Here is a 20,508-nt window from a genome sequence, read left to right on the forward strand (position 1 = left end):
TTCTTAAATTGTTTGAGAAAGGATTTGTTCTCTTGTAAATCAACAAAATTAACATCAACTAAAGTCTTGGTTTTCTCCCCCTTTCTTAGTAGTAGTAGTAGTAGTAGTAGTACCATTGCTATATGCCACACTCAGATTTTGACCTGTTTTTTTGGTATGAGTACCATCGCTATATGCGATGCAAATAACGGCATAAATAACAATGTAATTTTATGACGCAAATAGTGATGCCACTAATATGCATCGCAACTGGCCCTCACTATTTCCTTATATCATTGTAGTGGTGAGTGGGATAACAAACTTATGGCAGCCCTATGGGCCTTCCGTACGACTTATTAAATGGTAGTCGGTCAGACTCCCTTCAGTTTGACCTATGGAACTAAAGAAATTACATGTAGAGTTCTTTGTTCCCAGTCTGCGAATTGCTCTTCAAGAGAGATGGGATGGAAAGGAGGCATGGACGGAGTGCTTAGTTGAATTGGAATGCCTATTGGAGACTCGGCTTCTAGCCATCCATGCACTAATATACGAGAAGGCAAGACGCAAAAGCTAGTTTGATAATCATGTCAAATAGCGAGACTTTGAACAAGAGGGCGAATTAGTACTCTTGTACTCAATCAAGGGACATAAACAAAAAATGAAATTTTGGGGATTAGGACCTCTCAGAGTTCGTACCATCAGTCAAACTAGCAATATAGAACTCAAAACCCTAGAAGGATAGGGCATAGGCTTCTTCAATGGTAGTCAGAAAGAGATACTACCCTCCCATGCACCCCCTACATGAGCCTTCGATGCTAGAATCCCTTACCAATGTACAAGTGGCCACTATCACTGAGATAGATGATAAGGATGAGGAAGCCGTAGAACTAGCTTACCCAAGAATAACGGTCAGTGCCAAGCAAGCACACACCTTCAATGCATTGATTGATGAAGGAGCTGACTTTAATGTATTGACTCACAATCATTGGCTTCAAATCAACAAACTATAGCTATAGCCCACTAACGCCAAACTTAGTCCGTATGGGGGTCGATCGTACGCACTCTTGGGAAAGTGTAAGGTTGTCGTCTCTATCGAGTTTGAAATCATGCCAATGATCTTCTATGTTTTTTTAAATACTAAAGAGGTAGGTATGAAATTGCTATTAGGACGCACATTTAAAAAGCAAACTCATTGAAATGTCAACTACGAGTCCTAGCAAATTTACCTCGCCATAGGCAACACACGTATAGTCACAGCTTTTAGTAAGGGCTACATAACTCCATCAAAGCGTGCTAAGCCACCAGTAGAGAAACCCACCATCAAGTTTAGGGAGGGGGGTCATGACTCATCACAACCTGCCAAGCCTCAATGCCAATAACCCACTGAACCTAAAGCTGAAGCCCATGAATCCCAGTTGAAATGGGTACCTAAACATCAAGGACCGCTGCCTAGGAGCAGACACCCACACCCTCGCAAGGCTACGAACCCACACTTGAAACCTAGGAGACATAGAAGAAGCTACCGATATCAACAAATGGTCAAGCCACAATGGGCCTCAAAGACCTTATTGCAAGCGCAAGGCTACTATGAGGGTAACACATGTATCTGGGTACCTAAAGCCATGACGTCTAATGGCAATTCTCAAAAGCCACCCTCAAACGTGACCACACAAAACATCTAGACAAGGCAGGTACTCAGGCCACAAGAGAACTAGGTTGCTAAGTCCACAGAACCTCCAAAGCCTAGAGCAGCAGTGCCTAAACCAACCTATCGCCCAAAATCACAGCCTGCTACTAACAAACTGCCTAAATCCAATCCCGCTAGTGCCCCTTAGACCTCAAAAGTACCTGGTGGTGTGACACCCGTAGCTCTAACTAAACCCATTGAACATGAGGCCAAGCCGCAACCTCAGGAGTAAACTAAGCAACCACCATTAGCGCTCCTAAACTCTCAAGTTCTGTCAAACCTCAACCACCTGCTAGCCTTAGACCCTCTTATGAGTGACAATCAATTCTAACCTTGGCCACGGACTTAGCTAAAAATACGGGGGATGACTTGGTTTCTTGCCTTAGACACTTGGATGCTACTTGCATGACACTAGTTAAAAGCTACGACCGACTAGACTTAGGTTTGTTGGAAGAGCCTATAGTAACGGAAGTGCGTACACTCCCTTGCTCTTAATAGGAGTTGGATTTTGTATCTGTTAAGGCTTCCGAAGTAGCAGAGGAGTTAATTGCCACTGAGATATCCAGAGACCTGGCAATCAAACAACATTTCATTACATCATATAACAAGAACACAATCATGGCCACAGACCAAGAAATTGAGGAGTTGAAATAACTTGTTGACAATGACTCCTCTTTCTTGCAAAAATGGTACACTCTTCAATTGCAATGGGAGCTAGTTGGATGCCAAATAATGACCAATGCTTTGAGCAGTGACATGCAATCAAGGCATCGGAATATGATCCAACCTATGTAGCTCCCACTTCCTATAGGGTGTTAACTACCATCTGTAATCGACCCCTATAAGAACACATTAGGGACACTCCTATTTAGATCGCATCCTCACCGAAGAGGAGCTGCACATCGCTAGCAAAGTAAAATCCGGTGACTTTTTGCTTGATGTTCTCACTTACATTACGCATGTAGGCATCCATCCTTTCAACATGGACAGCTATGATAATTTAGAATATAATTCACATGTCTATACTTGGCTCATGCAAAAGTAAAACTCTATGATTATGTGTTGAAGGCCCTTCATCCTCTAATCCTTTAATCCTAGGGAGGATTCTTCTCATTTTAGAGGGGGGAGGGGAATCAAACCAAACACATATGGAAAACAATAAAGAAAAATCACACATTAGAAACCTCAATCAATGCCTAAAAATAGAAATGGAAGGATGAAACAACTTGTGATTGAGAAAAATGTCAATAAAATTTGAAATCAATAAACTACTTGAAGGAAAAGTCTACTTCTACATTTCAGTTTAGCAAGTATGTAGTCGTTTCCTTCTGCTTGTAATTATTCTGAAAAACACTAATGGTAAATGTGGCTTCATGCAAGCACCCATCATGGCACGCCAAGAAAATATGAAAAATTTGATGTCTTCAACCTAGAAGATGTGGCCATTGAATAACATGTTGTGAGGCAAATCATCGAGCAGTGCAGTCTGCAGAAATACATGGAAGCACTGGACTAAGGGGTAGACTACATGCATTATGCAAAGTTCTTACGAACTTTTCACAGGGACTGTGGCACCATCACCATGCGAGAGGGGGAAGAGACTTGCCAAGTACAGATTATGCTAACCCTAGACCTAGTAGAAAGGGCCGTGGGATTGGCCAATAAGGTGGAACAGAGGCCAAAGAGAGATGTGTACGACATACTAGGAGTGGACAAGGTGAAGGTCCACACCAATGATGGCATCAGCTTGGCAAATATCCCCAACCCTGAGATTCAACTCTAAGAAAAAATGGTGCACGCGTTGTTCTCTAGTCAGAGGTACAATACCATCATGATCTGCAATAATGTCCCTCTGCTAGAGAGCATCGCATCACGATCACTGGATGACGTGAATCTTAATGGTTTTGTGAGAAAGACCATTGAGGCCTCGGCTAAGGCCCTAGCAATAGGAGGAGGGCCAGTAGGAGGAGAGTCCCCACCTACCAAGGCCAAAAGGAAAGCCTCATCTTCTAAGGCCTTAACCATCAGATTTGGTGTAGACCTTATGGCCATCATCAGAGAATCCTTGGGGCAAGGGCAAAGAGAAGGACAAGAGAAAGGAGTTGGAGAGACAAAGATCAACGATGAAGGGGAAGGAGATCTATAGACTAGCCGACAGAGGCCCGGGGAGCAAAGGAGGAAGGCTTCACAGGGAATGATGGAAGAAGAAAGGAGCAAAAAAGAGAAAGTAGATTTGTAGAGGGCTCGCAGTGAGTCCAAAAAGACTAAAGAAGAGAGGAAAAGGAAAGCAAAAGAAGAGGCAGAAAAGTTGAGAGAAGAATCAAGAAGATCCGAGGAGGAGAGAAAAAGGAAGGCAGTTGAAGAAGAGGTAGAACTGAAAAGAAAGGAGGATGAGGATGTAGCTCTAGCTACACGCCAATCAATAGAGCAGCAGAGCAAGAGAGATGAGCTGAACACCATGAGCCCGCCAAGAGAGGAAGGGCCAAGCTCGAGCACCCATGTGTTGAAAATCACGCTGCCTCCTCCAAAAGAAGGAAAGGGCAAGGAAACAATCATGCCTATTTCTACCCTCCTAGTGCCAACCACGCCTAGAGTCACAACAACCCAAGGCTCCATGCCAAAAGTAAAACCCAGCAATGTCTTAGCATGGGTGCAGTACTTTGTAAATAAGGAGATGACCCAAGGGATCGGAGAAGGTACCCCAATGATAGGGACCAAGAGATGGTGCAGCTAATGCCGAATCTAGGCAAGACCCAAAGAGGCAGAAGGTGGAAGCCTCTACCACCTCCGTACGCACGACAGAGCTGCCGGCTAAGGAGTATGATGAATATGTAAAACAGTTGTTGTCGCAATTAGAAAAATCCAGGGAAGAAAAGAAAATTAGCAATAATAGAGCTCAAAGCTGAAAAGGAGGCCATGGTTGCATTCCAGTTGTGGAGAAAACACGCCAAATAGCCATAGCCCAAAGGGAAATTAATGAGCTAAAGGAGTAGCTATGGGCTAAAGAGGAGACACAAGCTAAATGGCAAGCAAGACTAGAAGAAGAAACCAAGGCCATACAGTGTCTGCGAAGACACAATGAAGAGATCGTGGGGGGCTATATGAAGATCTACAAGCTAAAATGGAAAAGATCACTAAAACCACAAAAGAACTGGAGGCTTTGAGGGAGAAAAGAGCACGTGGGTATGAAAAAGAGGTGGAATTTTTGATACAAGAGGCACCCTTGGCACAGGAAGAGTAGCAGAAGCTAAGAGGAGAAATGGAAGATCAAGAACGGAGGCTGACAGTGCTAGCTTAGAGGGCGCAGGGGGAAAGCCTCGAGGACATGAAGAGGAGGGCGGGAGAATGGGCACATCAGAAAAAATTAAGAGTTAAAGCCTTGGCGCACCGTTTAGCTCAGGTGGAGAAAGACAAAGTATTGGCTAAAAGCAAAGCAGCAATCATCCACATGAGTTTCGAGGCCCAGCAATGCGCCTTCCTCAATACACTACTCGATGTCACTCAAACAAAGGAACGGGATGTTGTTGAGACAATTAAGAAGAATCTTGGAATTGCACACAGGGCCCTGAAGGTAGACCTGCAGATACCAGCGCAACCAATGGGAGTCTACCTAAGCTCTGAAGAACAAAGAAAGTATTTGTTGCAAGCAAGCCTGACCCCACAAGAGGTGGACGCATTAGGGTTTGCTAAAGGGGTGTAGCAGAAAGCCCAACAAGAGAAAGAGGTTGGACTAAACTTGGAGATGGGACCTCATGAAGAGGAATTAGCCCCACCACCTCCTTCTCCACTCCTAGAAGACCACCAACCAACGGACACCTCCGCTAAGAGGAGAGCAGCACTGAAAGAAAAAATGAAACATATGGTGGAGAAAGCTAGGAGAAGATTGAATGCTAGACCAATAATACGGCCGACTGCACATGTTCCACCAACCTTAGATGAACTCCCAACTAGCTTCCACGCAGATCTCATCGTCTGGGAGCAATAGAAAAGTGCATGGCATTCTTTTGATCTTAACTTCCACTTCCCCACCAACTTGCGCTAAGTCCTCCCCATTTAGGTGGTGGAAGAGGTGATTGCCATTGGAAGCTAGCTAGGAGACAGATGGCTGAAGGAGAGAGAGAAAAACCCCACCCTCTAGGGCATGGAGGGTGCGAAATTTTGGCAGAACAAGATTTTTGAGGTCTTGAGATCAATGCCGAGCTACGAGTGCCAACCTACATGGAGAAGGCGCCTTTGTGACATAGACATGGACACTTGGGTGGCATTCTATGTCCATTGCCAGTACGATTTTCCCATAATCTACAATGCAAATTGTACCACACTAGAGGAAGTCCTTATCTTTACCCCAGAAAATCTGGGTGACTCTATTGTATGTTTTGTGGATGAATTCTCCTCGTGCTCGGACCCTACATTCATTACCACCTGTAATTACCTTAGGCTACTTAGGATACTACTTAGGAAAAATCCCATCCCACAAGAATGCAACCTTCCACCCCTTTTCTTTGATCCCAAGGCCATAGACAGTTGCACCATGGTCGACTAATAATGCGTGTCATTTTTCCCCCCTCGTTTTGTTTATCCCTTCTAGAGGATATGAATGATAGCTATTTTATGTGTTGCAATCATCCATTTCTCTCTACCACCACTCTACAAGTCCATGTGAACCTCGAAGGGTAATTGCAAAGTTGGCAATTCCTAAATAAGTCTCTTAGGCCTGCTTCTCCACCCCACTCGAACGATGAAGCTTAGCACTCATCCTGCCTATGTAATTTATATATTTTTAAAGAGAAAAAAAGAACGAGAAAGAGAAAGGAAAAAATAAATAAAAAGAAAGCAAATATGAAAAGTAAAAATCACAACGAACAGTAGTTTACCCCACAAAGGCCATAATCACTGCCTCTAGGGGTTCTCAAGTTAGGTGCGTCCGGTGGCTTCAATCAGCTGGCTCTGTCCCTAACCCCCTAGCCTTATTTTACTTTCCCACTTCATGCTTGGGGCACATCAAGGGTAGGACATACCTAAGGAGGTAACACTCACCTATGGTTAGACCCGTCACCTCTTAAGCTACCTGCATCGCACCTCCCTTATGAACAAACTAGGTCCTCGAGTGTGGGGCAACACCCAGACTTTTGCATGTGGTTAGACCCAACTCCCAGTCCCACTAGCATGAGCACAATGCACCACATGGAAAATCAAGCACATCCCCAGGTAGTGCACCTTATTTTCTTTTCAGGTACAAACAAAGACTCCAATCTCCAGCTTCGAAGACCCCATCACCCACGCAATGCGCTCCCGGCCTCCACTGTCAAGATTGTGGGAGAGAAGGAAGGAGTCTCGCTTGAAGCTTTCTTGCTTGCACAATGGGGGAATACACACAAGGGTGGAGGCTGAAAACAGTTTTCCTCTTCTTAGTTGTGTAAGCCAAAAGAACTCAAGTACAAAGAAACAGAAGAACCCTATGTATGGGTCTCAAACCAAACTCAACTAACTAAGGTGGCATACTAACTGAGCCACGAACTAGAGTAGATAAGGATAGCTATCATGTAGCTATTATTCATGGGCGGTGTACCAACCGCATCTGCAACTGACAAGTCGGTGACATAAATACACAACGGTCACCCTGGCGTATCACGAGTGGAGCTCGATATCTCAACACTCCCCCTCGAGCTCAATCCCAATTCCTGCACACCAAGCAGGTCTCTGAACTTGCGCAGCTTCTCTGCGCCCAATGCCTTCGTGAATATGTCAGCTACCTGATCCTCTGTGCTGACATAAACTAGATCAATAAGACCTAGTAAAACCCTCTCTCGCACATAGTGATAATGCACCTCAATGTGCTTTGTTCTAGCATGATAGACTGGGTTATTTGCCAAGTGTATACTACTCATGTTGTCACAATAAATGACAACTGGCCCATCTGTAGACTGATGCATATCATAAAGTAGCTTATGTAACCAAGCTACCTCACATGCAGCCATTGCTGCACCCCTGTACTCAGCCTCTGTGCTCGACAAGGCAACTGTAGGCTGTTTCTTGCTGCTCCAAGTGACTGCAGCACTCCCAAAAGAGAACACATATCCACTGGTAGATCGTCTATCAGAAATGCTACCAGCCCAATCAGCATCAGTGTATCCATGTAACTGTATCTGAACCCCAGTCTCATAAAATAGTCCATACTGCAATGTGGACTTCACATACCTGAGTATGCGTCTAGCCGCATCCAAATGTGGTTTCCTTGGAGCCTGCATAAACTGACTTACCAATCCAACAGCATAGCTCAAATCTGGCCTGGTAATAGTCATATAAATCAAACTTCCTACTATGCGTCTGTACAAGGTAGGGTCTTCCAAAAGCTCACCTGTATCTGTGCTCAGCTTCACATTCTGCTCCAAAGGAACTGAAATAGGCTTACAGCCTGTCATCCCATATTTGGACAGCATGTCCAATCCATACTGCCTTTGCAAGAGCTGTATCCCACTTGGTGATCTAATCACCTCAATGCCCAAGAAATAACGCAGCTCTCCCAAATCCTTCATCTCAAACTTCTGCTTCAATAGCATTTTCACATGAAGGATATCTTCATCACTGTCACCTGTCATAATCAAATCATCAACATAAATGACAAGTAGCATAATACCTTTCTCTGTTTTTCTCACATAAAGTGAGAAATCTGCCTTGGAAATCTGAAAGCCAATAGTGACAAGATACTGTCCTATCTTGTCAGACCATGCTCTAGGTGCTTGCTTCAAGCCATACAATGCTTTCTTCAACCTGCAAACAAACTCAGGATGAACAGCATGCACATAACCTGGTGGCTGCTCCATATAGACCTCTTCTTGCAAATCACCATGCAAGAAGGCATTCTTTACATCCATCTGATGTAAAGACCATCCCTTTGATGCAGCCATAGCAATGACTGCTCTTACGGTTGCCATCCTTGCAACCGGACTGAATGTTTCTTCATAGTCAATGCCATATGTTTGTGCATACCCCTTGACTACTAATCTTGCCTTGTATCTGTTTACAGAACCATCTGCATTGTGCTTCACCTTATAAACCCACTTACAGCCAATTGCATTCTTACCTTTAGGCAAAGGTACTAACTCCCATGTAGCATTTGCTTCCAAGGCATCCATTTCTTCATCCATGGCTTTCTCCCATTTTTCTTTTCCCATGGCTTGCTCAAAAGAAGTGGGTTCTGGTTCCTGTATCACTTTGACCATATATGCATAGTGAATGGCTGTAAATCCATCATATTTCAGCCTATCCACAGGATACCTAACTCTGGTAGACCTGCGCAAAGTGGGTTCACTCCCAGGTGCTCTCAAAACATCCCTGGTCTTCCTTACTCCAGGTGTAACAATAGAAGGAATACCCAACTCATCATCAATGCTCTGTTCTGAGCCACTGGATTCACCATCCACATAAGAGTGACCTGCATTCACATCAAACATGGGCTGATCTACCTTCTCTTTTCCTTTTCGTGATACCTGCATACCACTATTTGCGCTGCCTTCAGAAGATTCTCCTGATCTCAATCTGCCTGTCCATGGCGAAGAATGTGAACCACTGCTAGAGGATGCTCCAGGTCCACTAATATTTTGTGACTGCTGCTGTGAATTCTGTGCAGCATTACCATTTTGTGCATCTACATCATCAATCACATTTACTGGTTTATACCAGCTACTCATCTCATCAAAAACAACATCTCTGCTCACTGTAAACTTACGAGTAGAAGGGTTATAACATCTATACCCTTTTTGCTGCAGAGAGTAACCAATAAAGATGCACTTCTCAGCTTTTGGATCCAACTTGGATCTCAACTCATCTGGCACATGTACATAGGCAATGCAACCAAAAATTTTCAAATGAGAAATATCTGGTTTCCTACCAGTATACCTCTCCTCTGGAGTCATTCCATGTATTGCTGCAGTGGGAGTCCTGTTCATTATGTAGACTGCTGTAGCAACTGCTTCAGCCCAATAAAAATCTGGCAGGTCTTTTTCATTGAGCATGGCACGAGATACCTCTCCAATATGTCTGTTTTTTCTTTCTGCAATTCCATTTTGCTGTGGGGTATGACTGCATGAATATTGCTGCTTTATGCCATGCTCCTGCAAGAACCTTGCAAACTCATTTGAGAGGTACTCTCCCCCTCCATCTGACCTTAGGCATTTTACTTGCAGACCTGTTTCTTTTTCAACCATAGCTTTAAGAGTTTTGAAATGACCAAAAACTTCACTTTTCTTTTTCATAAAATACACCCAAACTTTTCTGCTATAGTCATCAATAAAACTGACAAAATAATGACAGCCTCCAAGAGATGCAGCTTTAGTAGTCCACACATCAGAGTGGATTAATTCCAATGGCTTCTCACTCTCTTGAACATGTCTAGGAAATGGTTTCCTTGCCTGTTTTCCAAATTGACAGGCTTCACATACCTTATGCATTTCTGCAACCTTGAATTTAGGCAAACCTGCAACAATATTTTGGGCCTGCATTGATTTAAGTCGCTGTACATTGACATGACCAATGCGTTTATGCCAGATATCAATATCTGCAACTACACCGGTCCCATGTGCAAACATTGCTGCACTCAATTCAGACATGTCTGCATCCAACGTAAACATTCTGCCCTTCTTCTTTCCTTTTGCTATCAAGCGACCTTTATTTTTCATATCCTCAACAAAGCATCCATGAGGATTAAATCTGACCTGCAAGCCCTGTTCAACCATTTGACCAACAGAAACCAGATTCTTGGTGATATTCGGGACATGAAATACATCGGACAGGTATTTCTTTTTCCCATCCTGCATAGACAAGGGAATTTTTCCAATCTGCACAATAGGATGTGCAGTATCATCACCAGTCTCCACAAATCCTGGTTTTTCCATTTTCCTTGCATCCTCCATCCATTCTGCATGACCTGTCATGTGGTTTGATGCACCTGAGTCAACATACCATACATCATTGCTTTCTTCTGCACTTGTCACAGAATTGTTCATGTGCTGCACCATGAACAAATGCTCATTTCTGTCATCACCCTGTCTGTTAGAAGATGCATAATTCCCTTGTTGCAGTTTTCCATTCATGATGTCATTCTGCTTTTTATAGCAGTCTTTAGCCATATGACCCATTTTACCACAGTAGTAGCATTCAACATTACTGTTTGCATTTTGACCTCTTTGCCATCCACCACGACCTCTTTGGCTCCCCCTGCCTCTAGAGTTACCACGTCCTCCTCCATAGGACTGGTTTTCTTGTGTTTGCTGCATATTCTGATTTCTACCACGGCCTCCAAATCGGCCTCCTCTACCTCTGCCTCTACCTCTTCCAGCATTTGAGTAGAAGACAGCTTCCTTTGAAGTTCCTCCTGAAGAAGATGCACCACCATTTCTCTGCTCCTCAGAAATTAGAAGAGCAATCAACTCCTCAAAATCAGGAAATCGTTCACGAACTGAAATGGATGTCCGAAACTGTGCATAATCCTTTCCTAGACCATTCAAGGTCACAGAAACTAAATCATCATCTTCCACTGGCGACCCAATGGAAGCAAGTGCATCTGCAATCTTCTTCACCTTCATGTGGTAGTCATTGATGCTCATATTTTCTCTTTGCACATTGTGCAACTCTTGCTTGAGCTGCATTTTCCTGGCTTGCGTATTTGTGCTATACATCTTTGACAGAGTATCCCATGCCTCCTTTGGCGTACTTGCATCCTGAATATGCACAATCATAGAGTCTGAAATGCTGATAGACAGCCAGTACATAACTTTCCTGGCTCTCTCATGCCATGCTTTGAATGCCTGCATTTGCTGTTGATTGGGAACATCAGGAAGAACTGGTTCTTCTTCATTTCCTGCAACAAATTCCCAATATCCTTTTCCCATAAGGAAATTCGTCATTCTAAACTTCCATGCTTGGAAGTTGTTCTTGTCAAGCTTTTCAGTTACAATCTGTGAAAGAGAATCAGACGCCATTACAGAATACTGCAAAAAATTCTGTCACTGCAAAAAACACGGCTTCACCCTCACAAGGGCAAATCTGCAAAACTGGCGAAAGTGGTATTTGACCACACAGTCACTTCCTAGTGACGATTTTGCATAAACAGAAACCAAGGATGATTCTGTAACTCCCAATGTCTCTGCGCACAAGCATACGATGCAATTTCTGTGGTAACTTTTCACCGACCTGTAGAACAGTGGTCGCACAGCATAAAACAGGGCTTTTTCCTGAGTGCGTGCAGAAAACTTCCGCCTCCAAAACAGGCCCCGAAATGGCCTCAAATCAAAAAAACAGGGTCGCCAAGAGCTAAAGCTCTTTCCCGCAGCATATACTGCCCTCTTGCTTCAGCGCGAAGGGCGTCTCAACCTGAGACAATGCACTCCTGCAATTTCCGGCTGTGCTACCTGCAGAGATCTGCTCCCAAAACAGAAAATGAAAGCAACACTGCTCCTCTTACCAGAACACCGCGAGCTTGGCTTGCTTTCTTGAGCTCCTTACCATGAACAAGGCTCTGATACCATGTCAAGATTGTGGGAGAGAAGGAAGGAGTCTCGCTTGAAGCTTTCTTGCTTGCACAATGGGGGAATACACACAAGGGTGGAGGCTGAAAACAGTTTTCCTCTTCTTAGTTGTGTAAGCCAAAAGAACTCAAGTACAAAGAAACAGAAGAACCCTATGTATGGGTCTCAAACCAAACTCAACTAACTAAGGTGGCATACTAACTGAGCCACGAACTAGAGTAGATAAGGATAGCTATCATGTAGCTATTATTCATGGGCGGTGTACCAACCGCATCTGCAACTGACAAGTCGGTGACATAAATACACAACGGTCACCCTGGCGTATCACGAGTGGAGCTCGATATCTCAACATCCACCACCTTAATCGGATGATCTGTTTCTTTCCAAGCCCAATTCCCCTAAGACCCCATTATCATTGACTCACATGTCCGCCCTTTCTCATCGAACCTTCATCATCTCAAAACTGCAAGTGTCTTGAAACTAGCACCTGCCAAAGAGAGAGGTCATGTTATGCAACAATGTCACCATGTAAGTGAAACAAGGCAGAGGTAAATCAATGCAGTCTGATCAGTCAAAAATTAAATGAAGAAGCTCATTTGGAATAGCGCAGGAGAAGGCAATTGCAGAGGGCCAAAAGACGAATTTATCCAACACCATCGTGAATTTCAAAGACAGATTCATCTACTTGCCATCCTCCAAGTAGGGATCCGCCTAACACCATAGTCAATTTCAAAGATGGATCCGCCCATCAACCTCTTTCCAAGCAAGGATTCGTCCAACATTATATCAATTTCAAAAGACAAATCCTCTCAAGGCCAGCATCAAACAGGGACCCATCCAAACTACATCTTCAATTTTAAGGGCCGGTCCACCCACCACCAACTCCCACAAGGGCTTGTATACAAACTCAAAAAAACCAGCTGGCTATACGCATCCCTCCTTCCAACCACTCCACATCAATATCATGGGACTGGCACTAAACTAGGAGGGGAGTAATGTTAACCTCAACACAAGAAGAAAGCAGAAAAGGTGAAAAATCGCAAGTTGGGTCACCTAAAAGAGGTGGCCCAAGAGGGAATCAAGTGCAACAGAAGAGGTAGATTGGAGAATGACTAAAAGAGCAAGGGCGGCCTCTCAAATCAAGTTAAAGATGAAAGTGTATTTTTAAATGCAAGGCACCCCTAAAACTATTGTAAAAGAGCACCATACTCCCTCCTGTTGTGTAAATTGTAAAAGGTAGATGGGCACTAGTAAGAAAGAAGGAAAATAGAAGGCACATAGAGGAAACAGGAAAAATGACCTTGCCACAATGGCCAGACATGTAAAAAAGGGGATAAGGGGATGATTACCTAAAATGAATTTAGGGTTTTGTATATAAAATTGAAAAGTAAATGAAGAGCTCATTCTTTGGTGCGTGTCAAAGTGAACTCTTATTCTTCTCTCCTTCTCTTCTCTTGCTTGCTTGCTTGTGAGTACTTGAGGGAGGGAGTGTGAGTGAGTGAGGGAGTGAGTGTGTGAGGGCAAGGGATCTTGGAGGTTAAGCCCTCCACCATCTCCTCTCTTCTTCTTTTCTTCTCTCGTCTCATGCATAGCTATGGAGGATGGAGCTTGGAGGGAGAGGCTTGAGGATGCTTGAGCTTGCATCACAAATCGTGAAGCTATCGGAGTGCGTGAGAGAGGAAGCAACTCAATCGGGCATTAAGGTAAGATCACTACACTCGTAGAGAGGGATAGCGCGTCGGCTATGTGAGAGATAGCCATTAGTGCTCGCTTGAAATGCTTGAAGGAATAAGCAATCAGTGGGTCTTGGTGGTTGAGTGAGGGCTCCCTTTACATGGTTATTCATGTGTTGAGTTTGCACTAGAGTGTTATTTAGGGATTTCTCTTATAAATCAAATTACATTGCTCAACCTTGCAAAGTATGGGGGGTTGGAGCCTCCTCCTCATTATTAATTCATGAAAAATAGGCTTTGTATGCCACTCTTGCATGATGCTAATTCAAATAATAAAAAATCTTATTAAAATATTTTTTGAAACCTAAATCGATCAAGGCATGCTTAAGAACAACTAGGAAATAGGGACAAAGAAAAGACAATGATAGAGGTTGTGAGAAAAACATGATTATGACTAGGGGTTCGATAGTTGTGGGGATTGAATATAATTCCATAACTACATAAGAACAATATTGTTGTGGCTCTCTTGGCCAATCTTTAGAGGGAAGGCACCCTTGTATGGTCATTCAGGTAAATGTGTCTTATATTAGGGAATTACAATGCCATGGCTATGCCTTGACCATGATAAATGAGGTCGTCAAAATTTAGACCCCATACAAATAGATTATGATGTCAAATGATTGTTTGCCTCCATTAGGAAAATGTTTGAAATGTGATCATTAAAACATATGTTTTAACCACAAAAAGTTAGAGTATGATGTCAAATGAATATTTAAGGTGGTTTTTGAAGCTTCAACAGAAAATTTCAGACCTTAGGATTGACTCTTTGATTTTGATGGAAGACTAATGCACGCACTCTATATACATGTAAGATGCATGAAGCCTCATGTTTGAAGATGTAGCCAACATGGAGAGTCATGTTTGACCTACTCAATTAGTGTTGAAGATGACTGCTCCTGCATAAGTTGATAACAAATAATGATCATGAGATAACATGAGAGCCAAATTTTGATGAACGTTTCAATAACAACATATAAATGGTAGATTATTTGAAAACCTAAGGACAAACAAAAAATGTTCTTGGGATTTTATCCATTGTTAAATGAAGTGGAATATGTAGTGTTGTCTTCATAGTTTCATTTGATGTAATATCAATTTTGTTTTCCTTGTTGCCCTCATTGCTAGATATCAAAGTGTATATATCAACATCAACAAGTACATTAGCTCTTCTCTATGCTTATATGGTAACATAGAAAAATGTTGGATGTGTCCACAAAGTGGTGATTTGCATTGATGGATTCAAGTGTTTTTCTTTAGCTATAATTTTGTTATGCAAAGAAAGTTGAAATTTAAATATATACTTTAGCAAGAAATAGGGAGTTAGGAGAGAGAGAGAGAGAGAGAGAGAGAGAGAAAGAGAGAGAGAGAGAGAGTGTGTGTGTGTGTGTGTGTGTCTTTGGGGGGTGGGTTTGGGTGAGAAAAACATATTTGAAAGCTTAAAACTCTTAGTATGATTTTGTAATTAACCACTTGCATGTCTCTATTTAGAGCTAGTTTCTATTAGGCTGCTACCTTGACCAAATAAATATAGGGCATGTGGTGCATATGGTCCCCTTTTTAAATATGCCTAGAAAGTATGTGGCCTAACAAAGAGGTTTTGAGAGAGAGAGAGAGAGTGTGTGTGTGTGTGTGTACACGTCTTTGTGGGGTGGGTTTGGGTGTACTGTTTTTACCTAGAGTGGGCATGAGGAGGGAGATGAAAAGGATGCTGAAGAGCTTGAGGAAGACGCCGGGGGCAGCCATATCACGGATGCGCATGGACTCGGTGGAGTAGGCGATGGCGTTGGCGCCGGTGGCGATGGGGAGCATGAAGGAGAACTGGGAGCCAAGGGCAGCTGGCACCATCAGGAAGAGAGGGTGCCGCCCGATCGACACCGCCATCTCCGCCATCAGCGGCACAAAAACCGACGCAATCGCCGCGTTGGAGCTGAACTCCGTCGCCACCGCCGTGACTACCACGATGGTCGGTGTGATGGCCCAGTAGGGTGTCGACTCCAGGAAGCTTATCTTGCTCGATATCACCTCCGACAGGCCGCTCGTCTTGATCCCGTCCGCCAGCGCAAACCCTATTCTTATTATTATTATTTTATTTCATTATGAGATAATCAGACTAGTTTCCACATGCAATCCTGCATGCCCCTCTCTCTCCCTCTCTCTCTCTCTCGGAAACCACATGCACAGCGCTGTTGTGAATTCTCACACTCTTCTATCATCGGCAGCAATGAAAAGTATTTCTTGTTCTGAAGCCCAAAATGTACGACTCATCATTTCGAGTATCGGACATCACCTAACAGATCGGGGCAAGGTGTCAAAGATAACCTAAAAGACATTAAAGTTTCGCAAATACATAGGTCCGGACTCTGCACAAGTATAATCCCTCAGATTATTGTTAGGGTTGTTTATTATGTGACATGTGTAGATTATTCCTTCTATTAAGTGAATAATATGGATACATATCATAGTCTTGCTATGTAACATGTGTCGCTAGGGTGGTCTATTATGTGACATGTGTAAACTATTCCCTCTATTAAGTGAATAAAGATCCGCAAATAATATGAATACATATCATAGTCATAGTCCTATTATGTAACATGTGTCGTTAGGGTTGTCTATTATGTGACATGTGTAGATTATTTCCTCTATTAAGTGAATAATATGGATACATATCATAGTCATGTTATGTAACTTATGTCACTAGGGTTGTCTATTATGTGACATGTGTAGATTATTCCCTCTATTAAGTGAATAAAGTTCCGCAAATACATAGGTCTGGACTCTCTGCACAAGTGTAATCCCTCAGATTATTCCCTCTATTAAGCGAATAATATGAATACATATCATAACCATAGTCCTATTATGTAACATGTGTCGCTAGGGTTGTCTATTATGTGACATGTGTAGATTATTCCCTCTATTAAGTGAATAATATGGATACATATCACAGTCCTTATATTATGTAACATGTGTCGCTACGATTGTCTATTATGTGACATGTGTAGCTAGGGTTGTCTAGGCAATTTAGATCTTGCATACAATTTGAAATCTTAAGTATTAAAGTTTTTAGCGAGCTTCGTAATGAATTATTTGTAACAATAATATGAAGTATATAGTTTTGACAACTTTCGAATTTTTTTGAAAAAATCCAAAAGCCTCATGGACTATCTTGTTGATGCGTAATGTTAGGCGTCAAATTCAGCCCATAGAGTTGATATTTTTCTAGAGGTTGGAAAAAGAAAATTACCAGGACTATTGAGGATATACTTGTTTATACCTATCCTAAGTTGGGGGAACCTGGGACTCCTGGAGTGACAAATCACAGCTCTCATGTCATCTATACTAGCGTCAGCCAGATTCTCCGCACGTTCTACGAACGATCGGTATTTTGGTAGGCTGTAGCTGCCTTTCGGATTATCATACTCACAATGATTGATCTACTCAATCAACCGTCAACGATGAACGAGGTGAAAGGTAAGGAAGATACTTGTGAAATTACCTCCTCCAATCAGGAGAATAACATTCCAATGAATGTCTTTGCATTGGGACCAATTCATAAGCTTCTGTTTAGGATCAGCTGGATTCGGAATCACGAAAAGGAGCACGGCCACGAGTATCTGTAAAATCATCGATTTACGGATGTACGTTACGTGTACATCTGGTTAGCCGCTGAAAATGATCATGAATGGTTGACGAGGTTCGGTGATAAAGACGGTATCGCACAGTGCACTCACAGTGGCTGTGCCATTGGCTGGGTAATTATCGAACCAGTTGGCCCAACCTGCACCGCTGCCAGTAATGGACTTGGTCATCCAGAGAACGATCAGTATCTGAGATTGAATCACTGTCAGTCAGCATAATGGCAAAGACGCCGTCACGCCCCACAGATTGTGTATGAAAGCGACCATTCAATCGCATTGGATAAATGTGCAGTCAATGAATTAGCCTAGCTAGCTCGAATGAAAAACAGATAAAGTTATAAACCCTCGAGCACTCACCAAGAAAAGGATTAGTATAAGGATCTGGTCAGAAGATATGGGACCTGCAGTCACATTTCCACGGTGTGAGACAAGCTTTTGCCATATTCAAAAGAGTCATTGCCGGATGGATAAATGAATTGCAATTTGCATTAGTCTTGGCCGTGATTGATTTGATGGCAGACGAAGAGTTACTCAGAAGATCATATACTACCTAATTGCTTGAGTTCATCTTCGAGTTGGTAGGAATGGAGGGAAGCAGAGACGGGCTTGACGGCGGAGGGGGGGCAGAACCAGGCGCAGGTGAGGAGCCAGACGGCGAGGACGAGGACGATGCAGAACGGGACGGCGAAGAGCATCCACTGGAGGAAGAAGATGGGGTTCTCGGAGGGGAAGTCGGTCTCCCAGATGCCGGTGAGGACGAGGTTGACGGCGTTGCCGGTGAGGGTGGCCATGCCGCCGATGGTGACGGAGTAGGCGATGGCGATGGAGACGCCGCGACAGAAGTCCGTCTCGATCTGGAGGGCGCGGGCGGGGTCCATGCGGATGAGGACGTGGGAGAGGTGCTTCTCCAGCTCCATGGAGGTCTGCTTCTCCAGGTTGGACGTCGACGACAGGAGTATCCCCTGGGGGGAGCTGGGGCCGTCCGGCGCCCCGGCCAGCTGCCCATCAGTACTGGCGCTGATCGACGTTATGCAATTCACATGTCTGATCGTAGAAGGATCATTAGAGCTGTTGTCGATCATGTGTACGGACGTAATACTATTGTCGATGATCATGATCTCTTCGAACGATGATTGGTCGTCCTTCACCTTGGCGGCCTCCTGCTGCCGCTGCTGCTGCTGCTGGTGCATGAGCAAGGGGGGATGGAACCCAACGTGCACCTTCTGCTGCACGCCGCTGGCCATGGGCATGAGCATGGCGGCGGCCGCGGCGTTGTCCACCCACATGCTCACGAAAGCGGCGCCAGCGCAGAAGCCGAAGAGCAGCAGGCGCGGGTCGCGGCCGAAGAGGAGCACGATGTGCAGCGCCAGGCGCTTGTGGAGGTTGTGGAAGCGGACGGCGGCCGCCAGAATGAAGGAGCCCAGGATGAGGAAGATGGTGTCGTTGGTGTAGGCTCGCGACACCGCTGACGCCGTCTCGATCCGCAGCAGCGGGAACAGGAACAGTGGCACCAGCGACGTGGCCGCCAGCGGCGCAGCCTCTGTCACCCACCAGATGAACACCCAGCTCATGGCCGCCACCATGGCTGCGCTCCGCCCCGTCGGGTCCTGTTCCTCATCGATCCGCAGGAACGCCAGCACCAGCCCGAAGGCTACCGGACCCGCCAGGATCGCCCCCTCCTGGGAGCACACTCCCCTCGCCACTGCCCACCCCCACCACCGCATCCGCGTCGCCGCCCAGCTGCTGCTCCTCCTGCATAACGATAATAATAATAATAATAATAATAATAACCCGCTGCGTGGTCCAGCTGCATCCGTACCTCCAGTACCAGTACTAGTCGGCCTGTGATCATCGGATCCAATCCTCCCCGCCACCGCCGTTGCTGGCCCGAAGGCGTGGGGCGTCGACGCCACTAGTAGCGGCCTGTGCAGATCATCGCCGACTGCATTATTCTCCTGCCTTACTAATGTAGAAGAAGCTGGAGAGGGAGCTGCTGCGGCCATAGCTGTGGTCCGCTCAAAAAAGAAATGGATTAGTGCAAGTTGCGCCCGTGCATATCATGCATCGCCTTGTCCTTTAACTTATTGTTCAAGTCAGACGTTGGGTTGAGTTACCACTGGCTTCTGGTAAGTCATAAGCGACATCGTCATCACCGTCTATCTGATAAGCCTCGCAAGCATTCCATATCATCTGGAAGTGTGTTTGTCTTGTAAATCCTCTCTCTCGCTCTCTCTCTCATATGTTATCTCATAGTTTTTAGGTCTAATGCTATCCCCACCCCACCTCTCTCCCCCTCTCTCTCTCTCTCTCTCTCCCTCTCTCTCTTTCTCTCTCTCTCAGGGAAAGAAAGAAGAGTTGAATGTTTTCTGGTTCAGGCAGGGCCGCATGCGTAGGTGACGCGGAGAGAGAGGTCCCGCCCCGTCGTGAGCCAGCGTTTTTTTGCCTGTGTTGTTCGCCACATCCACATCATTGCACTGCCTTTACGTAATCTTGTTTGTTGATCGCACGTTTTCTGTTGGAACTTGGCACAATGTAAGGTTTTTCCTTCCCTAGCTAATTCTGATGTCAGCAGGAACAGTCTGTCGAAAACCATTAATCAAGTCTTTCAGTTACCTTGGGATGAACAACAGACTCGAAGCCCCGATTAGACAGTTCGGGTTGCAAAACATTAATCACGATTCACGTTTTTCAATTACCGATGCACCTTGGGATGAACAAGAGAGTTCGAACTTCAATGTAAGGCTGATTACACACCAAATGATGGACGTCTACTTTATAAGCTTTAACCAATCAAAATATTTATTTCCGCAATCTTTTACACACTAGAGAATACATGACCTGTTGTTTACCTGCTAAAGAAGTGAACTCCCCAACTCTATCAAAGCTCACAAGGCTACCGATAGAGAAACCCACCACCAAGGCTAAGGAGGGCACCCACTTTTGGACGG

The 20,508-nt window shown here is 44.4% G+C and overlaps 1 protein-coding gene across 3 annotated transcripts; it reads right to left on the minus strand.

Moving 5' to 3' along the window:
- Window positions 1-14,342: 14,342 nt before the first annotated feature.
- On the minus strand, window positions 14,343-19,809 carry LOC148037833 (tonoplast dicarboxylate transporter-like). Of its 3 annotated transcripts, none has more exons than XM_087677362.1 (7): window positions 19,675-19,809; window positions 18,111-19,565; window positions 17,918-17,961; window positions 17,654-17,749; window positions 17,419-17,536; window positions 15,599-15,991; window positions 14,343-14,821 (listed from the first exon to the last, which is right to left on the minus strand). In XM_087677362.1, exons 1-7 carry the CDS (start codon window positions 19,748-19,750, stop codon window positions 14,796-14,798), a joined length of 2,208 nt encoding a protein of 735 aa, XP_087533488.1. In that variant the 5' UTR covers window positions 19,751-19,809; the 3' UTR covers window positions 14,343-14,795. The 3 variants fall into 3 exon arrangements, with proteins under 3 accessions (XP_087533488.1, XP_087533487.1, XP_087533489.1); XM_087677361.1 differs by having other exon boundaries at window positions 17,407-17,536; XM_087677363.1 differs by lacking the exon at window positions 19,675-19,809 and having other exon boundaries at window positions 17,407-17,536; window positions 18,111-19,312; window positions 19,380-19,511.
- Window positions 19,810-20,508: the final 699 nt, after the last annotated feature.

This window comes from Lygodium microphyllum, chromosome 4 (assembly GCF_053477565.2).
Source record: "Lygodium microphyllum isolate KBCC chromosome 4, Lygodium_microphyllum_v1.1.10, whole genome shotgun sequence".
Classification (NCBI taxonomy): domain Eukaryota; kingdom Viridiplantae; phylum Streptophyta; class Polypodiopsida; order Schizaeales; family Lygodiaceae; genus Lygodium; species Lygodium microphyllum.